We start from the raw sequence: 18,380 nt of genomic DNA, 5'->3' as shown, positions 1-18,380 counted from the left end.
CTAGGGCTTGGGCATCGAATAAGTACTAACGGTCCATAGCTTTTTCTAGTTGAGACTATCGGTGCGTCCGCACCGCACCAGACGGTACCTATCCGCCTTGCCGTCACCCAGCAGAGGTCACCGAGCAGAGGTCACCGGGAGGAGGTCACAGAGCAGTGGTCACCGAGAGGTCACAGAGCAGTGGTCACCGGGAGGAGGTCACAGAGCAGTGGTCACCGAGCAGAGGTCAGCGGGAGGAGGTCAACGGGCTGGTATACATACCTACATCATCGACACCTGGCGACGGTCACAGTCACCGATTGTCCCGCCAGCTGATACCGGTCACGGGACGGTACCCGACGGCTCGGTTACCTGACGTCGGTCACGGCCACGTCCCGCCGACCGCCGTCTGATGGCCGGGTCGCCTGTGCGGCTCACCGCCTCCGGCTGTTTACCGTCGGACGTGTAATGACGGATCGACTCAGCGACACGTCACGCCGACACGCCACACGCCGGTCAGGCGCCGGACAACAATAGGTACGCAGTGGCTGCAGAGGTCAGTCCATAGGTCACCGCTTCCACCTTTGTACCGAGGTCACCTTACCCCTGTGCCGACTGCCGGTGTTCCACTGTGTACTATGTACCAACTATGTACTAAAGACATAGCATAATCATCGATGTCTCTCGGACGACGAAGATTCTACCTACGTCGAGTTCGGCCAATCCCGTTCAAGGTCAGCGGGGGCGCCGCTCGGCCGCGGTTATGGAACGTGATTGGCCGGACGGCGTAGAATCTTCGTCGTCCGAGAAACATCGAACGCGGGGTAAAATAAATACAAACGAATTACGAATCGTAAATGCCGAGCATGTGAGTGCCATTTTTCAAAGAAACTTTTATAGCAGTGGGTAAAAGTGGCAGCAATCTTCTGGTTGATATGGTAGCATTTATTGATTCATTCACAGCGCAAATGTTTCAAAATAGGAGAAAAGACGACAAGGAAACCTGTTCAAATATATCGATGTCAGCAGTAAACTGTTTCAACAACAAATCACAAGCCAGGAAATCATTTTATTTTTCTGCTGTTTGCTGCTTTGTCTTGTGACGGATGAAACTGAACAGGAGAAGTAGATTTCCATTCAGATGCGCACAATTGTGAGTGAGCGATTGGCAAGAGCCACACGAGATAAATGACTTGTGGCAGTAAAAATAGACCTAGCTCATATTATGACCGAAAAGAGTGACAAAAAAGTTAATGAAGAATCAAGTTTTGTGGGAAGAGTTTACCAGGTAAACTATCATCTTATCTTGATCTTGTTTTATTATGCGTTGTTGTGGTTCATTTCCCCGTGATTTATCCTGTGGCCTGTGCCCTGTCATCTATATCAATGATAAGGTTCTCTAATGAATTATAGGCAATTTGGAATAAAGCCTTTACTAATTGACTTATACATCTGAAAAAGCAAGAGGAGGGATTAGCTTGCACAAGCTTACAGCAGCATGAACACGATGGAGCAGCGGTGGAGGATTGTGCCAAGTTGGGGTTACATGGGTGCAGAAAATCTGCCGAAGCTGGGAGTGCCTTGACTTCTGTTGTCTGTTGCAGGTTTAATGATGTCAGTAGGTGGAACTATGGTCATGAGTACCCAAATATAGGAACGTTCCCATTTTTGGGAACGGAGTTCCCAAATATGGGAACGGGCGTTCCCATTTATGAGAACGGAAGGTAATTTTTCGGCCGTTCGCCCACTAAAAGTCATTAGTGCATCACGTCTCAAAAAAGTGCACGCTAATTTAAGTATCTACTAAATCTCTATTAAATTATCTTTAATCTGACCGTTGAACAAGGAAATTGACCGTCGAATGATATTTTAAATGATTTTTTGAAATGACGGAATGGTGAAAACATGGGTTACACTACATTTAACATGCAATTTTAAGGAAAATGAAGCGTTTTTTACATTTTGAGGTCAAGTATAATAATTTTCGCCTGGTTATGAAGTTTCATACTGGCAACACCAGATGCTGACATATGCAAGCGAACACGCGGACAGTCCCGAGGTAATATTGTTGACATTTGGTGTCGAGGCGGACGACCGCGTAGAACGTGCGTGATTTTACCGAACTACTGTTGTAAACTCAGTTTAAGTGGTCGAAAATTATTCAGCTGTATTTTATCAGCCCGGAAAGACATATTTTATTTGGATGCTAGCTGTTTAGCGTTGTTTTATAAGGAGCGTCATGAGCGTGGTTTTTGTCTTCCGTGTTTCTAAGCATGATCGTTTTGGGGGAATTTCTCTTATATAGGTCGCTCTGTGTGGCTTATTTATAATTTCTATGCTGATTTCGATCATTCCTCGTGCCCATCCTACCAGGCCTTTTGCCACTTACACTCATTAAGAAAGGAAAAAACTAGATTTTCATTGGGACTAGGTGTTTTGAGGGTGTGACATATTCAGCGTTCCCATTTTTGGATACTTCCTTGTACTCGTCAACTATCGGTGATAAACAGACAGGTGCTTGACATGTCTCCACCCTCGGCACGGACGGTGGATATAGGTATGGAAGACCTTGTTGAACATCGCTGAGCGTTGTGAATTACGTAATCCTGCAGAGGGGGGCGTGCCCGCTGCGAGATCGACGGGAATAAAAGCGCAGAAGACCGGGCGAAACATGCGACGGTCTTGCCGGAAAGGTCATCTGATGATTGTTGCGTTAACAATAATTTGCGGCGTTGGACGTGATGCTTGTTAATGAAAAGAGCCCCTGAAATGCGTCGGTGAAATCGTTCCCAATTATGGGTACGCCGTTCCCATAATAAGGAACGCTTGCAGCGCCAGTGTACGAGAGCGTTCCCACATTTGGGCTCGCGGCCCGGATGATGGACTGCTTTAGAAATAGGGGAACGATTTGAAACTACGATGGGCCTTACAATATCAAACTCTTTCCCAACAATTTTGCGACAAATATCAGGCGGTTCACGATCGTTTTCTATTTTTTGGACGTCATTTAACGGTTCTTTTTCTTGTTTTAAATAATGCCTACATGGCGTTCCCATATTTGGGTTTATCGTTCCCAAACATGGGAACGAAAATGCGTTCCCGAAAATGGGTACGCTTGACCATAGTTCCGCCTACTGATGTGCACATCCCATTGTGGTGCACATCCCAATGATGTGCACCAAGCAATAGTCATGAAAATGTGACTGATTTGCTTCAACCTACATGCTACTGTTTGTGCAATGGATATAATAGCCATTTACTGGTCATGGATTCAGAGTGTGGGAAGATAGAAGACTTCAAATGCCTGATTTAAGTTAAGATACATAATACCTATCAAATGATCTCAAAGCCATTTTTCTCAGCCTTTATCATAGCACCTTTGCATTAGTTACTTTTTTTTTTACTTTTGTGCCTATATTTACAGAATGATGCAGAAATATTGGACAGGGAAGCAGTGGCAGCAATCAAAGAGCAGCTGAATGAAGGAGCCAAGTATTTAATGGTATATTTAAATGTATTGCCTAACTGTTTTCATAATTAGTTCACTTATGTATCTATTCTTTGCAATCAAGCATCTATTTGATGATTCAAGGCTCAATCAATCAAGAAGAACAATCTGTTTCATTTCTTCTTTGATAGGACAGACAATCCCATTCATTCCTATCTTTATTGAGCTGTATAGGCTAAACAAATGTCTTAAAATCTTTGACACAATTGACTGGTTCACTAATGGTCAATAACTGCTATGATGGCACCAGTTTCATTGCTCTGCTGCAATAAACACCCCTTATTTGTGCTCATTTCAGCCCAATCTGTATCCGAGGGTAGAGCCTGAGGTGCTGGCAACAGTGAAACTCCTGATCTGGAGGGTGAGTTGGTGTGACTGTAGAGTAACTCATACAGCTCAGAGTGGGTGCTTAATTTCACTCAGCTGCAATACTGGGCCACGTCAGCCTACAATAATGCCTGCTGCACCTCATTTATTGCCATATCAGATGGGTACAGTTTTGGTGAGGTGATTTAGTCTGTCATGGACTGGTACAGTCTGTGGTGAACTGATGTTGTTTGTGCTGGACTGTTACAGTCTGTGATGGACTGGTAGTCTGTTGTGGACTGGTACAGTCTGTGGTGGACTTGTACAGACTGGTGGACTGGTAGTCTGTGGTGGACTGGTACAGTCTGTGGTAGACTGTTACAGTCTGTGGTGGACCGGTACAATCTGTGGTGGACTGGTACAATCTGTGGTGGACTGAGTCTGTGGTGGACTGGTACAATTTGTGGTGGACTGGTACATACTGTGGTGGACTGGTACAGTCTGTGGTAGACTGGTACAGTCTGTGGTGGACTGGTACAATCTGTGGTGGACTGGTACAATCTGTGGTGGATTGAGTCTGTGGTGGACTGGTACAATTTGTGGTGGACTGGTACAGACTGTGGTGGACTGGTACAGTCTGTGGTAGACTGTTACAGTCTGTGGTGGACCGACAGTCTGTTGTGGACTGGTACAGTCTGTGGTGGACTGATAGTCTGTGGTAGACTTGTACAGACTGTGGTGGACTGGTACAGTCTGTGGTGGACTGGTGCAGTCTGTGGTGGACTTGTACAGACTGTGGTGGACTGGTACAGTCTGTGGTGGAATGGTAGTCTGTTGTGGACTGGTACAGTCTGTGATAGACTGTTCCAGTCTGTGGTGGACTGGTACAGTCTGTGGTCTGGTACAGACTGCGGTGGACTGGTAGTCTGGTTGACTGGCACAGTCTGTAGACTGGTAGGTAGTCTGTAGTGGACTGGCACACTGTGGCACTTCCGCCGTCCTTCATGCTCGTTTTTGGTGGCGGTTCTGGCCTCCTGGCTGAACACATGCCTCTATTAGCGGCCCCGACCCGCGCTCCGTCCGTCCTACCGCCCTATGGCCGCCGCCGAAACTGAATGGCCGTCTCGGCAGTGTGATCCGTCTTAGTCTGGGTGGAAGGCGGCGGCGGCGACAGTGCCTGACGCCGCGGGCATTCAGCAGGCTATTTGGTGTGAATGTAAGAACTTTGAAAGAACACACAGAAAGGTAATTTACAATCGAAAATCGATTGTTCCTGTTACCCTCCCTTCAGCTGGTTGTATTGGTTCGTTTCGTTGTGTGTGTTATTGTGTCAATGTCCCGTGTTTTCCCTGGCCACACTGGAGTGTCACTACTCACTATGTCGTATCGGGTATCCATTGTGTGCTGTGTTCGATCCATGTCGCGCGGACTGGGCGGTAGGGGTGTCGGAACCAGTGTGTGCTCGGTTCATCAGTGTTCGTACGCTGTCGGACAGACTGCTACATTGGACGACAGTATTATCGACAAGAAGCGACATGTCATTGCCCTTACCGACACCGATAGGCCTTCACCGATATGCGGGACGACATGTAACTCCTTTCCTCATGCGTATAGTAGGTAAATGGTACACTTTACCACCCCTCCCCCTACTGTACAGTATATGTACAGTACGTATTACCACCCTCCCCTCCCTCCCCTCTGTACGGTGTATAGTATAAGTAAAGTAATCTTGGTACACACCACCACTCCTCCCCTCTACCGTACTGTCTACATTCAGGACACATTACCACCCCTCCCTCCCCTCCGTACAGCACACAGTGAACCGGAGCGGCGCGACGTACGGCCAGCGCCTGCTGGGCCTCTCGTACCTGCACCTGTCGCCGGCCCGGTCAGCGCTGTACGCCCTGCTGACCGTGGGTGCCGAGTGGCTCCGTCACAGACTGCCTGAGCTGCTCCGGCTGGCCGCCGCGCCCCGACACCTCAGTGAGAAGGTGGGAACGAGGGGTGGTGGGAGGGCGGTGGGTTTGGTGGGAAGGACGGTGGATGGTGGGAGCTGATGGGAGGGGGGGGGGGCTGATATGGGTCGGACAGTGTCCTGAGATGAAGTGAAGCATTCGCAGTTCATATGTAAAGTGTAGTGAGGGCTGAGTGTTCTTGGTTCAGGAGTAAAGTTGATTAAGCTAAGATATCTCGTTAGATATATAAGTTAATAAATCGTAGCTTGAGTGTGCAAGAGTACTAGTCAGCACCTAAAGCACGTTCCAAGCTAAAATGTTCCACCAATGACGGTACTTGGTCCACGGAGGGTGTCATCAACAAGCATTAGTGCCAAGTAGCGCCACAAACGCAGGTGTCAGTCCCTCATTTTCAGTATGTATGACCGCATTAAACCACAACGCCCTCTGCATGACAATGTCTCCGAACTGTACACGAAATTCTCGAGTTTCACCCTCCCCTTGGGCCTCGTACATGTTTAACCGGGTGGAGTCGGAAATCGGAATCCCTTCTTATCATCCAGTGTCCCTGGGGACCGGGGTTCGGTTGGACTGTCCCCCCCCCCCCCCCCCGCGACACCGCAGCGGTCCGGGCCAGACGTGTTCTGCGCTGTCGTCAAGTGCTGTCAGCCGCTGTTATTAGCTGCCGTTAGCGCCTAATGGGGTGTTCATTACAGGGGTCCTTCTCCTTTGTACACGAAACATCCGCAGTTTGTTTGTTGCACGCGGCTCGTGGGTTTTATGCCGCTCATCCAAATGTAGTTATGCGGTGGCCTCTTTGGGATGGTTGGCGGTTTACCAATGCTTGTAACTTATATGTTATGTGACGCGAGCTAGAGCGCCAGTGCCAGGCTGGGGTTCTCTGAATCCATTCAGGCACAAGTTATAGACAACGGCACGCAAGCTCCACATTAGTCCGCTCTTTCGATTGGAAATGCGCTGCGTAATGGATGCTGATATATTTTTACGATTTTATTTGCGAACACTCTGAAGACTTTTTTCCATTCCGTCTATACGAATGAGCATGCTTTATCTACTTATAGCTTCAAAGGAATTGCATTTGAAATATTGCTTTCGTTTCAACCAAATATATCGGATCTATATTGGCGGAATTGTCATTATGTATAGCGCTATGTGAAATAATGAATACGACTGCAACCGATAGGCACTGCGGGTATAATTTTCCCTGGTGTCACAACATTTGTGGAGGTTGTGCGGTATGATACCGGAGCGTACGACAACTCTCTCGCCCTGAATATTTGATACCAATGTTCGTCGTTTTGCCGCAGGTCCTGCAGTTTGCTGATCGCGCGGAGCTGCTGCTGCGCGTGACGTCCCTGCTCAACACGCTGCAGTTTCTGCGGCAGGGCGCCTTCCTGACGCTCACCGAGAGGCTGCTGCGCTTGCGGAAGCGCCGCGCGGCGTCTGACGTGGTCTCCGAGACCAACTACACGTACCTGACGCGGGAGCACCTGTGGCGCGGACTCTCGGTGGGTGGGGACGCGGGAGCACCTGTGGCGCGGACTCTCGGTGGGTGGGGACGCGGGAGCACCTGTGGCGCGGACTCTCGGTGGGTGGCAGGAGGCCGGGCTGTGGTACCTGACGCGGGAGCACCTGTGGCGCGGACTCTCGGTGGGTGGCAGGAGGCCGGGCTGTGGTACCTGACGCGGGAGCGCCTGTGGCGCGGACTCTCGGTGGGTGGGGGGAGGCCGCGCCGTGGTACCTGAAGCGGGAGCACCTGTGGCGCGGACTCTCGGTGGGTGGGGGGAGGCCGCGCCGTGGTACCTGACGCGGGAGCACCTGTGGCACGGACTCTCGGTGGGTGGGGGAGGCCGCACCGTGGTACCTGACGCGGGAGCACCTGTGGCGCGGACTCTCGGTGGGTGGGGGGAGGCCGCACCGTGGTACCTGACGCGGGAGCACCTGTGGCGCGGACTCTCGGTGGGTGGGGGGAGGCTGCGCCGTGGTACCTGACGCGGGAGCACCTGTGGCGCGGACTCTCGGTGGGTGGGGGGAGGCCGCACCGTGGTACCTGACGCGGGAGCACCTGTGGCGCGGACTCTCGGTGGGTGGGGGAGGCTGCGCCGTGGTACCTGACGCGGGAGCACCTGTGGCGCGGACTCTCGGTGGGTGGGGGGAGGCTGCGCCGTGGTACCTGACGCGGGAGCACCTGTGGCGCGGACTCTCGGTGGGTGGGGGGAGGCCGCGCCGTGGTACCTGACGCGGGAGCACCTGTGGCGCGGACTCTCGGTGGGTGGGGGGAGGCCGGGCCGTGGTACCTGACGCGGGAGCACCTGTGGCGCGGACTCTCGGTGGGTGGGGGGAGGCCGGGCCGTGGTACCTGACGCGGGAGCACCTGTGGCGCGGACTCTCGGTGGGTGGGGGGAGGCCGCGCCGTGGTACCTGACGCGGGAGCACCTGTGGCGCGGACTCTCGGTGGGTGGGGGGAGGCCGGGCCGTGGTACCTGACGCGGGAGCACCTGTGGCGCGGACTCTCGGTGGGTGGGGGGAGGCCGGGCCGTGGTACCTGACGCGGGAGCACCTGTGGCGCGGACTCTCGGTGGGTGGGGGGAGGCCGCACCGTGGTACCTGACGCGGGAGCACCTGTGGCGCGGACTCTCGGTGGGTGGGGGGAGGCCGGGCCGTGGTACCTGACGCGGGAGCACCTGTGGCGCGGACTCTCGGTGGGTGGGGGGAGGCCGGGCCGTGGTACCTGACGCGGGAGCACCTGTGGCGCGGACTCTCGGTGGGTGGGGGGAGGCCGGGCCGTGGTACCTGACGCGGGAGCACCTGTGGCGCGGACTCTCGGTGGGTGGGGGGAGGCCGGGCCGTGGTACCTGACGCGGGAGCACCTGTGGCGCGGACTCTCGGTGGGTGGGGGGAGGCCGGGCCGTGGTACCTGACGCGGGAGCACCTGTGGCGCGGACTCTCGGTGGGTGGGGGGAGGCCGGGCCGTGGTACCTGACGCGGGAGCACCTGTGGCGCGGACTCTCGGTGGGTGGGAGGAGGCCGGGCCGTGGTACCTGACGCGGGAGCACCTGTGGCGCGGACTCTCGGTGGGTGGGGGGAGGCCGCACCGTGGTACCTGACGCGGGAGCACCTGTGGCGCGGACTCTCGGTGGGTGGGAGGAGGCCGGGCCGTGGTACCTGACGCGGGAGCACCTGTGGCGCGGACTCTCGGTGGGTGGGGGGAGGCCGGGCCGTGGTACCTGACGCGGGAGCACCTGTGGCGCGGACTCTCGGTGGGTGGGGGGAGGCCGGGCCGTGGTACCTGACGCGGGAGCACCTGTGGCGCGGACTCTCGGTGGGTGGGGGAGGCCGGGCCGTGGTACCTGACGCGGGAGCACCTGTGGCGCGGACTCTCGGTGGGTGGGAGGAGGCCGGGCTGTGGCTGCGGCCTGTGGGGAGACGAGGGGTTCTCCGATAAGGTTGAGCGGTGATAAGTTTTGTCTGAAAGTGGTAGTACAACCTTTTTTTCTTCTCTAAATTACTTGATAACTGACATTATTGGGGTCAACAGACAGTTTTTGCATATTGCTGTGAGAATACTTTGAATAGAGCAAGTGCTTTGGTCAACATGCAAACACTGGCCGTGTCAATTTCAGTGACCATATACCACCTAGCCGCTCAGTTCCCTGTTGCCTATTCACCCACCATCTCTCACCACAGTCCACCCATGAGCAGTGCGCGGCGTGGGGTGTGCACCCCTTCCCTCCCCTCCCCTATTTGTGGGCACCCGTCCCTCCATCCCACCCTGTTTGTTTGCGGACTGGTCAGCGTTTCCATACCCCAGCCGTCTATTCTGAATACCGCCTGAATTATACAGCAGTCTTCAGTGGCGGCCGTGCAGCCCACACCAGGTGCGCCGCTCATTAAGGCGACTATTATGGCGCGCCGCAGACGATTGGCGCGCCGGTGTGGCGCGCCGCAGACAATTGGCGGTATTATGGCGCGACAGAGACCCGCCGGCCAGACGGCGACTGTCCGCCCCCGCCTACTTCGGGTCAGCAACTGTCTGCGAGGGAGAGTTGTATGCGGGTAGTTATTGCAGCAACTTTCTGCGAGCGAGAGAGTTATATGCGTGGGAAATGGGCTGTGGATGACTGACAGCGCAAGACGTGCAGCAGTTGCTCCCGAGTAGTCGGTGCCGATAAAATCAACTGAACGTTGGTACCGATCGATTTGATCGAAGCGATATATTGCTGGGCTGCCGAAGAGATAGTGTGTCAACTGCCCGTCACTCAGTGCGGCGGGTTAGTCACGGAACCAGTAGCCGTTAGAAACATATAATGAGTTTTCTTATTTAGCCACGGCTCGTATTTGCATGTTTTAGATGAATAGGTCGGTATTGTTTACTTATTGACACCACCGCCTATCCCTTCCAACACGGGCTGAATCTAGCAGCGCGGAAGCTTTAACCAATCCTCCCTTCCCTCGTTTTCCCCTTGGGACGCCGTGTATTCAGGCAATCCACCTCCTGTTTCTAACAATACCCCAGCGCCTTGACCCCAGCCCTCTCTATGACTCGGTTCTTTCCTCACCTTTCTGAACCGTTTCCCGGTCCGCCCCGATGCGAGCCTGGCGTGTCGGCTCGTCGTTTGGATCGGATCGCGCGTCGGAGCGCTGTATCGGTGCTGATTGCTCCGTGTCGGGGTGTGGTGCCGCCTGGTCGGGTCGGTAAACGGTGAGCGGGCGCAGACGGCGGCAGGTCGATACCGCAGCACCGGGTCAGGGGGCTGGTTGGACCGCGGACAGGTCACGATCTCTGGAGTGGTCATTTTGAACTATGTTGGAGGAGGAATCGACCTTCAACACTCCTCGGAGTGACTCCTCTTCTGGGCTAGGGATCGCAAAGGTCAGAGTCAGCGTCAAATATCAATCGTTGAATCCTGAGTGGATCGAAGTCCGATAACGGGAGGAAAAGGATTCTGAACAGGTCAATGTCAAGAGCATAGGATCAATGACTCCCTAGCGAGCCCGTATCTAGGTCAAAGAATGGATAGAAGCATCCAGCATCTGACCGTCAATCCGGTATCCGACCGTAAGCTGGGTCTGACACAGTCGCAGTAGTGTGGCACGCTTTACCTACGGGCCTCGTGAACAGGACCGTGGAAAGGATTGGTCCCGGCTGTCCTGCGGAGATTACGCTGGCTTATTTGCAACGGCTTTTTGCGCACTTACGAAACTATTAAGTAGTCTCAGTCGGTATCACAAAGGTGTACAGGGTGTCCCATAAGTTTGTTTTCACATTATATTTGCATGTAAAGCAGAGTACATTGCGTTTTGATATATTTATGACACGTCAATGTGCTCCTCATTTCAAGGGCAAACACATGAACGCATGCTGCAGCATGCCAACCGGCCTGTTTGGCAGCGTAGCAGGCTTGAAGTTAGCCCAGACTGACTTGACATTCGCCGTGAGCTCTTGGAGGCTGAAACGGCGCTTCACTTCGACGAGCCACGATTTCAGTATCCCCAACGTATTTTCATGAAATTTTGGATTCCATGAGCTGCCTGACATGTGATCTTGCGACCGATGCCTGTCACACTCTCCTGGCACCACTTTTGAGCTTTCCTTGACCTATTCACCGATGCAGTGTCTCGCCTGAAGATGGGCCTGCGACCTCCCGGATACCATTTTCTCCTCCAAAAATGTGTTCATATTTGCGGTTTGAGTTAAGGTAGAACGCTGATATTTCTTCCAGATCTTCTTGGAGAAGAATTATACGTCCCAAAAATGTTTCTGGAGTACCAACCGCATCCTGGTCAGTGTCTGGACGCCTAAAACCCTACAATACCGTGACCCTGACCTTTTGCATATGAATAAAGCGGGATAACACGAAAGCCTTTTCCGTCGCCCATATGGGCCCGTTTTGGGGTTTGGACGGGTGTTTTATCTCGAAAACGGACTAGGCAGTCCAGATGACCACATTGATGTCATCGGCCCTCCAGATTTTTTGGCCTCAGGCATAACGAAACACATGCATGGCCATTTTAACACATTTTCGACTATTTTGAGTCCTCCGGTAAGTCTTAAGCTTAAGTCACCTTGAGTTATGTACGCCAAAAATATTCTTAGACAGCTGATAATTCATCCTGAAAAGCCAGCTTATCAACTTCTAAATATTTTGACCTTTTTGATGGCCACTTTGATATCAGACAGTTTTGGCCACATGGCTCACTCCTGAGGGCTGGCTGTAAAGAGGACAAACTTAGAGTGATTGACTCCCGACAAATCATCGGTGTCACTTGCTGACTGTGCGTACAGTTAGCGACAGACATTGGCTACAGACTGATTGGCTTCAATCACCTTCAATCGTCGCGAATGGTCACGTGCTGACTAAATACCGAGACGCACCCGTATCGGAGACCTCTATTCTGTGGCGTTAGCCGTCTCTATAGGAAGTGGACTCTCTAGCAAAAATTATTCTGTCTAGAGAAATTAGTTACTGTGGAGCATATTGCTACCAGTCATGGCAACCACATAAGCTCAGTTACGAACCAAGTTCAGCCTGCCATTAGGCAAGAGAGCCTCTTAACGTAAAATTTAGGTGAGAACGAACTTATGAGACACCCTGTAGACTGTTACCAACTAGCAGTTGAACGGTTTCCGGATAGTGCCGCTGCCTCCACCCTGGTGGACAGAGCATCAAATACTCATTGAAAACGGCACTGTGTACCTATGTCTCTGAGAGACTCAGTCCAGCCAAGCCGAGCCGAGCTGTAGTTTACTGAGCCTTACACCCACGTGACGCCCTGCCCGGCCCAGTTGGCTCAGCGGCAATATCACACCCCTGTGCAATCCGGGGAATGTCTGGGCGGATCTGTACATGGCTGGCCCGGTGATGGATGGCGCCGCTCTGCGGCCGGGCAGTTCTGAGTCGGTGTGGTGCCCGAGATATCCGGCCGTATCCGAGCTGCCGTAACGTCCGGGATCGGGCGCCGGTGGCAGGGGTACTTCCTGGTTCAATGTGTGAACTGTGGTAGGAAGTTGTTTAAAATCTCAGACATAGCACGTCTGTCTTGATAGGCTTGTAATTTCAGCTGATCGTGGTCTAGCTGTGAAATTAATGTGGATTGATTGAACTGGAGATACCAATATTTCCTTCCTTGCCAGGAACCTGGTAGGTACAGGGCGATCAGTGAAAAGTTGCATAAAGTTAGCCCCCAGGAGAAGCATTTAATATATATCTTAACACATAAACAGCACACCATTAGAAAGAGATCCTGGATAACCCTGTAGTTTCTGCTGGTGTTTGACCAGCGCCTATCGACAGTTGGTCTCGTGGTCAGATCCCCGCGCCGACTCATCTGATATTTCTTCACTTCAGCAGCTGCTAATTCGCCCTTCACTCTTCACAATCGACTTTGTGCGAATGCCATCCATGATCGTCACAATTATTCAATGGCCAGCACAGTGCTTTCTCAGTGCTACTTGCATTCTTTCGCTGCCGTTGCATTCATCCCCAAAGTGCTGCTGTTTCATCCCCTCTTTTTTCAGTTGTTGCCTACATCTCTGCTTCCCACAAGAGACGTCGACACGCTCCTCTCTCCTCCCATTGACAATTCCCTGTCCCTCAGCTGCAGCTTCTGACGTCCCCTCCATCACTCCTCAGGAGCTGCTGATGTGCGTGCTGCCGCTGATCGACTTCCGGCAGCTGCGTGGGCAGCTTCTGCGGCTGCTGCCGGCCAGCTCCGACCCGTCCGCGGTCCCCCGGCCGCCGCCCTTCACTGCCGAGACGCGCTGTGTGTGGTGCGGCGAGCCGCCCGTGCTACCTCACCTGCTGCAGTGCTGCCACCTAGCCTGCTACTACTGCCACCTGGCGGCAGCTGCCGGAGACGCGGTCCGGTGTGCCGAGTGCGGCCGCGAGTCGGACCGGAGAGAGGTGCGACCGGCGCCCGTGGTTCGCGCCGTGAACAGCTAGCTGTTGGACTATATTATTGGTAATGGTGTAGTCAATGGGTGCAATGTCCTATTCCATATTGTTATTACGATGAATGAGGACCGGATCAGTTATTTTTGTTTCACGTTTTGCCGTGTGCGTGGTCAGAGCTTAACGAGCAGCGTGATTGGTAGTGATGTTCGTACAAATCTTATTGTGAGAGTTAAAATAGCACAATGCTTGAATGTTGTTGCCTTGTACGAGCAATATGAAGGGACATTCCATTGTCGGCCTATTATGAATAGTGCTGTCTTAACACCTCGCTTTCCCATGTCGGCGCCGTTTTCATGGACCATCGATGGGCTTAGACACTGAAACTAAGGTAATTCTACGTGTTCCTGTACAGGGCCCTTTGGCTTGCATTTGTAAATTCGCGTAGTTCTCAACGGTGTCGGGCTGCCGTCTTTTGAATTCACAAGATGAGTAGCTTATGCTATTGCCTAGAAATACTAAGTACCTTCTCATCGATTATTATTTCGACCGTTTGATTAGTGCGCAGGATTAAGATCTTGTAGGTGATTCGTTGTGCCTTTAATTACGTGATAATGTAATCCGTGCGATCCGTGATGCTCTTTTACACGAATGTGTCCGTGACGCTGCCTCCCAGAGGCCCCTGAATAAGCCACGTCTCAGGTTGTCCTCTCAGTGTACTAAGGTGGCGCCATTGCGGCTTTTGCGGCTGGCTTGAACCGGTGGTGCAAAGTCAGCCAGAGTTCGGACATGTGTTGCAATATGTCACGCCATGCAATAATTAACACTTCGTTTATCGATTTTTTTTTTTAAAGGTTTGTGTGATTCATTGTTCACTCTGTTCACCTTAAACCTGACAGTGCCAAAAGATCCTACCTGTCTTCGTTCCATGATCTCTTAATTTCCTGATACCATGAAAATCAAATTCCGCGCTCGAGCCAAACGCACCAAAAGTAAAGACGCTAATTTATTAGTCCAGCAGGAATGATTGGTCATCCTCGGGTGATGTACATTGTGACGCCGTTCGCCAGTATCCGTTCACACCACACGGACCCGGGACACACGCACACCGCACGAGCCGCGCGCTGTCCGCTGTGTAAAACCCCACCCTGTGACCTGCCGGGAGCTGCCCGACCCTGCCCTGCAGCCCCTCTGGTTGGACTCGTACGTCGGGCGGCGGGCGGCGGGGAGCTCGACGCGCTCACAACAGCACACGCACGCCTGCACGCTCGCACGCACGCACGCTTGTCCACATATACGAGTATTCACCTGTTCACACACGCAGGTTGCAAGGGCCGCCAAACACGTTAGCGCCTGTCACCCACATTGAACACAATCTCGATACCCTGACAGTCCTAGATCTTCCCTGGAGTGCACACAATCATACCCATGTACGCACGCACCATCCACATTCGTGACTCCATCGGTGCCGAGCGAGCACGGACCCAGCGGAGAACAGGTGAACACAAGGCCATCACGAGCCCGGCGAAATAAATCACTCCCAGGACTCGCAGGACAGACAGCCAGAGCTGGATTCTCAGACGATCGGGACCCGCGAGGAATCAACAACCAGACGAGCGCCCGTAGGGGAAGACGCAGCGGGGAAGGGACAGTCTCGGCGACTGGCATCACGACAGCGAGAAACGATTGTGACAACACGCTCTGAAGCTCGGGGTGGTGGGCCAGGCACCCATTGATATAACATTGAGCACATCCATACAACAGTGGCCCGAATCTCTGCCAGGGCACCGGCCACCGGTCACAGTGAGTTCGGGTCCCGCCGCGCCCTGCCGGTGGCCCCAGTTCAGAGTTCCTCCCCGCCGCCGCCGCCGCCGCCGGCACGGTCAGCCTGATATGGCAACACGGCCACCGTCTCCGATATGGCACGCCGCGTGATACACACCTCCCAGACTCAATACGGTGGGTGTCTAACGGTGCCAAAAACGGCACCAAACAAATCAAAATACCATGCGCAGCACAGTAACCCTTCCCATCATCAACACAATCAGTAGCCCCATAAAATCAGAACAATATAAGATCCCTCTGCCCGGCGCACAGAGCAGTAAACAGAGTAAAAACACGGCCCGACGAGGGGTGGCTCCATTACACCGAACGACTCCCTAGAGGTGGCGGATTTCGCACCCGGCTGGCGTCTGATGACAGTCCGTCACTGACGGGCACAGCACCAAATAATCTGGCCACTCTGGGATCGGACTGCCAGGAATATTGCATAGTTCCGTGTCAAAAGTCACCAGATTTTCCGCACGCTAACCCAAGCTTCAGATAAAAGACGCTACGCGGTTCACCGTTTGTAACAAACGCTTCGGGATTTAGGTACCTCAGCTTTGAGCCGAGGGCCAAATCGCAAGCATGGCCAGTGACACCGAAAAATACTACAATTTTCCTGAAACTTCCAAAAACGCGAATTCATGTCACAGGAAACAGATCGGAGCACCGACGCTTAGCATCGGAATCACTCATAAATTTCTCAAAATAAATATGCATCATACTCTGGTTTGCACCACGATCATTCCATGCCTTATGCAGTATACCTGCACTCGACCGTCCATCATCCATTCCCCCTACTCCCAGCTTGAGTGGCATCTGGACCCATCCTTCCCGTCCAGACGCTACCTGAGTTGACGACCCGGCCCCAGGCCCCAGGCCCAGGTCGCCAGGGGGCCGCCCATTCAGCTCCCGCAGTAACAGTAGTCTGACCTAGCCTCGACACAGGTGGTGACCGCACGAGTACCGTCCGTCCACAATCACAGTGACCCGCCCTCTACCAGGGCGCCGACATAGTCCCATCACATCGGCGACCTAGCCTCTGCCAGGGCGCTGAGTTAGCCGCCGCCGAGGCCCTTGACGAGTTCTAGTCGACTGTAGCCTGTATCAGAGGCCTTTGACCAAGTGTGTAGGCCATAACCTATGCCAGGGCGCAGGTGTAGCCTTTGCCAGGATTGTTGACCAGCTCCAGCCTACTGCAGCCTCTGTCAGGGGTTATTGACCAGCTCCAGCCCACTGTAGCCTCTGCCAGGGACCGCTGATCACCCCCAGCCTACTGTAGCCTCTGTCAGGGGTTGTTGACCAGTTCCAGCCGGCTGTAGCGCTTCCTCCAGACGGCCACCGAGTCTCTGTAGAGGACCGGGTCGAGTCGGGCCGACGACCGCAGCAGCGGCATGTAGCCAAACACAGCGGCGAAGGTGTTGAGACACGAGTGGCGCTGCATAAAGTGCTCCTGGTCACTCCACGGCGGCCTGCAAGGGGGAGGGGGAGTCAGTCGCGGGGTCCCGGGATACAGCAGAGTGGGGGGGGGGATGTATGGAATACACAGGGCAGAGTGACGCATACCCGACCGTGAAATATTGCGGCTTTGGGTCCGAGAGCTCAGTTTTGTGGTGATATACTTGTTCAGGTCAAGGTGTATATTTTGATTCATGTGCTTTTAAACTCGACCACATTTCTATTTTCAAGTCCGAGAATTTCATTTTACAGCCCCAGAAACCCTTCGGACATAGTATTTCAACTCTCCTGTGCAAAACATAGGCCCACATCTATTCAAAGAGCTTAAACGATAGCCACAAATCAGCCGTTTTCTGGACAAACACGGCGCTGAACGTTGGCCCGAGTCTCCCCGGGATTATCAGACCGGTCCCAGTGCCAGGAAACGTCCGAGGTAGATCCCAGGGGACTGGGCAGCGGTACAAACCCACCCCGACCCCGCTCGATAACACAGCACCAGCGGAAACTAACAGGATTGAACGGAACACGGCATACGGCATTTTGGTTTGCATGATGTCGCAGTTTTAAACGAGTTACCTATGGTGACCGATAAGTAACGTTCCGCAAATGACGTCACGGTACTCGTACTACAGCACCGACGTCCCCACTAGCGCAGACCCGGTCACTATGGCGACTGAAACCATTAATCGGCCGGCTAGTATCCGTTAGTATTGTTGCGGTACAAGACACCTGACAACTAACGGTTATCAGTATGGGCCGCTGCGAAACACTCGGGGTGACGCGGCGCAGACCACTGACGTCATAGTGACGTCACTGGCTCACCTCATCAGGCCGCCGGCCGTCTCCTTGTAGGTCTTCCTCTGCGTCACCTTGATCGGCGGCCGTCGGGTGGCGTGGCTGACGATAAAGTTCATCAGAATGTCCTGTGAAACGGAAAGACACGTGCGAGTCAATGCCTGGTTATGCTCGACTTCGGGAGGGACATGATGGCATGACGCGAGTTGGCACTTTGACTTTGTGAGAAGTGCTAACCCGCGCCCTGGTGGGGTCTGTTTATAACGCGACCTGGTGGGGGGGGGGGGGGCTATTTTTTGCCCCCCCTCGTATCTCCGAAACTACTGGACGGATCCGCAAAATTCAAACGGCATTCGAAAGGCCTGTCAAATTTGTCGAAGGAAACCAAATTTCATTGACCTCGGGGTCACCGATGACGTCACAGGTCAGGTCAAAGATGAAATGTTTCACCGTTCACGGGTCTTCTAGGGAATGCGCTATAACACCGAGGAAAACGCATTTTGTCGAGAATCAGCGATAGGGCGTCAGTTGCCTAGTAGATATGTTGCTATTAGAGGTCACTGACAATACCAGGTCACGTCACAGGTCAGGTCACCAAGGGTCACAGGTCAGGTCACATGAGCCCAACTTTACTAAGGTTGT

General features: G+C 53.4%; 2 protein-coding genes across 3 annotated transcripts in view; one reads left to right on the top strand and one right to left on the bottom strand.

The window, feature by feature from the left end:
• Positions 1 to 1,121: 1,121 nt before the first annotated feature.
• On the top strand, positions 1,122 to 14,500 carry LOC122379365 (peroxisome biogenesis factor 2-like). Its single transcript, XM_043361505.1, has 6 exons — positions 1,122 to 1,267; positions 3,404 to 3,481; positions 3,786 to 3,848; positions 5,605 to 5,784; positions 7,077 to 7,277; positions 13,404 to 14,500. The coding sequence occupies exons 1-6, from the start codon at positions 1,205 to 1,207 to the stop codon at positions 13,710 to 13,712; spliced, it is 894 nt and encodes a 297-aa protein (XP_043217440.1). The 5' UTR covers positions 1,122 to 1,204; the 3' UTR covers positions 13,713 to 14,500.
• Positions 14,501 to 14,650: 150 nt separating this feature from the next.
• Positions 14,651 to 18,380, bottom strand: part of LOC122379362 (exostosin-1-like) — a 60,097-nt gene continuing 56,367 nt past the window's right edge. The window contains exons 10-12 of one of the 2 annotated variants that reach the window (XM_043361503.1): positions 17,766 to 17,866; positions 16,759 to 16,957; positions 14,651 to 16,678 (exon numbers count right to left, since the gene is read on the bottom strand). In XM_043361503.1, the coding sequence (XP_043217438.1) occupies positions 16,774 to 16,957; positions 17,766 to 17,866 (285 nt within the window). In that variant the 3' untranslated portion in view covers positions 14,651 to 16,678; positions 16,759 to 16,773. Of the gene's footprint in view, positions 16,958 to 17,765; positions 17,867 to 18,380 lie in introns of both variants that reach the window. The other variant, XM_043361502.1, reaches the window with a different exon arrangement.

Source organism: Amphibalanus amphitrite, unplaced genomic scaffold (assembly GCF_019059575.1).
Source record: "Amphibalanus amphitrite isolate SeventyFive unplaced genomic scaffold, NRLGWU_Aamphi_draft 000076F_arrow, whole genome shotgun sequence".
Taxonomy (NCBI): domain Eukaryota; kingdom Metazoa; phylum Arthropoda; class Thecostraca; order Balanomorpha; family Balanidae; genus Amphibalanus; species Amphibalanus amphitrite.
Note: the sequence above shows the minus strand (reverse complement) of the source record. Positions and strands in the feature narration are given on the sequence as shown.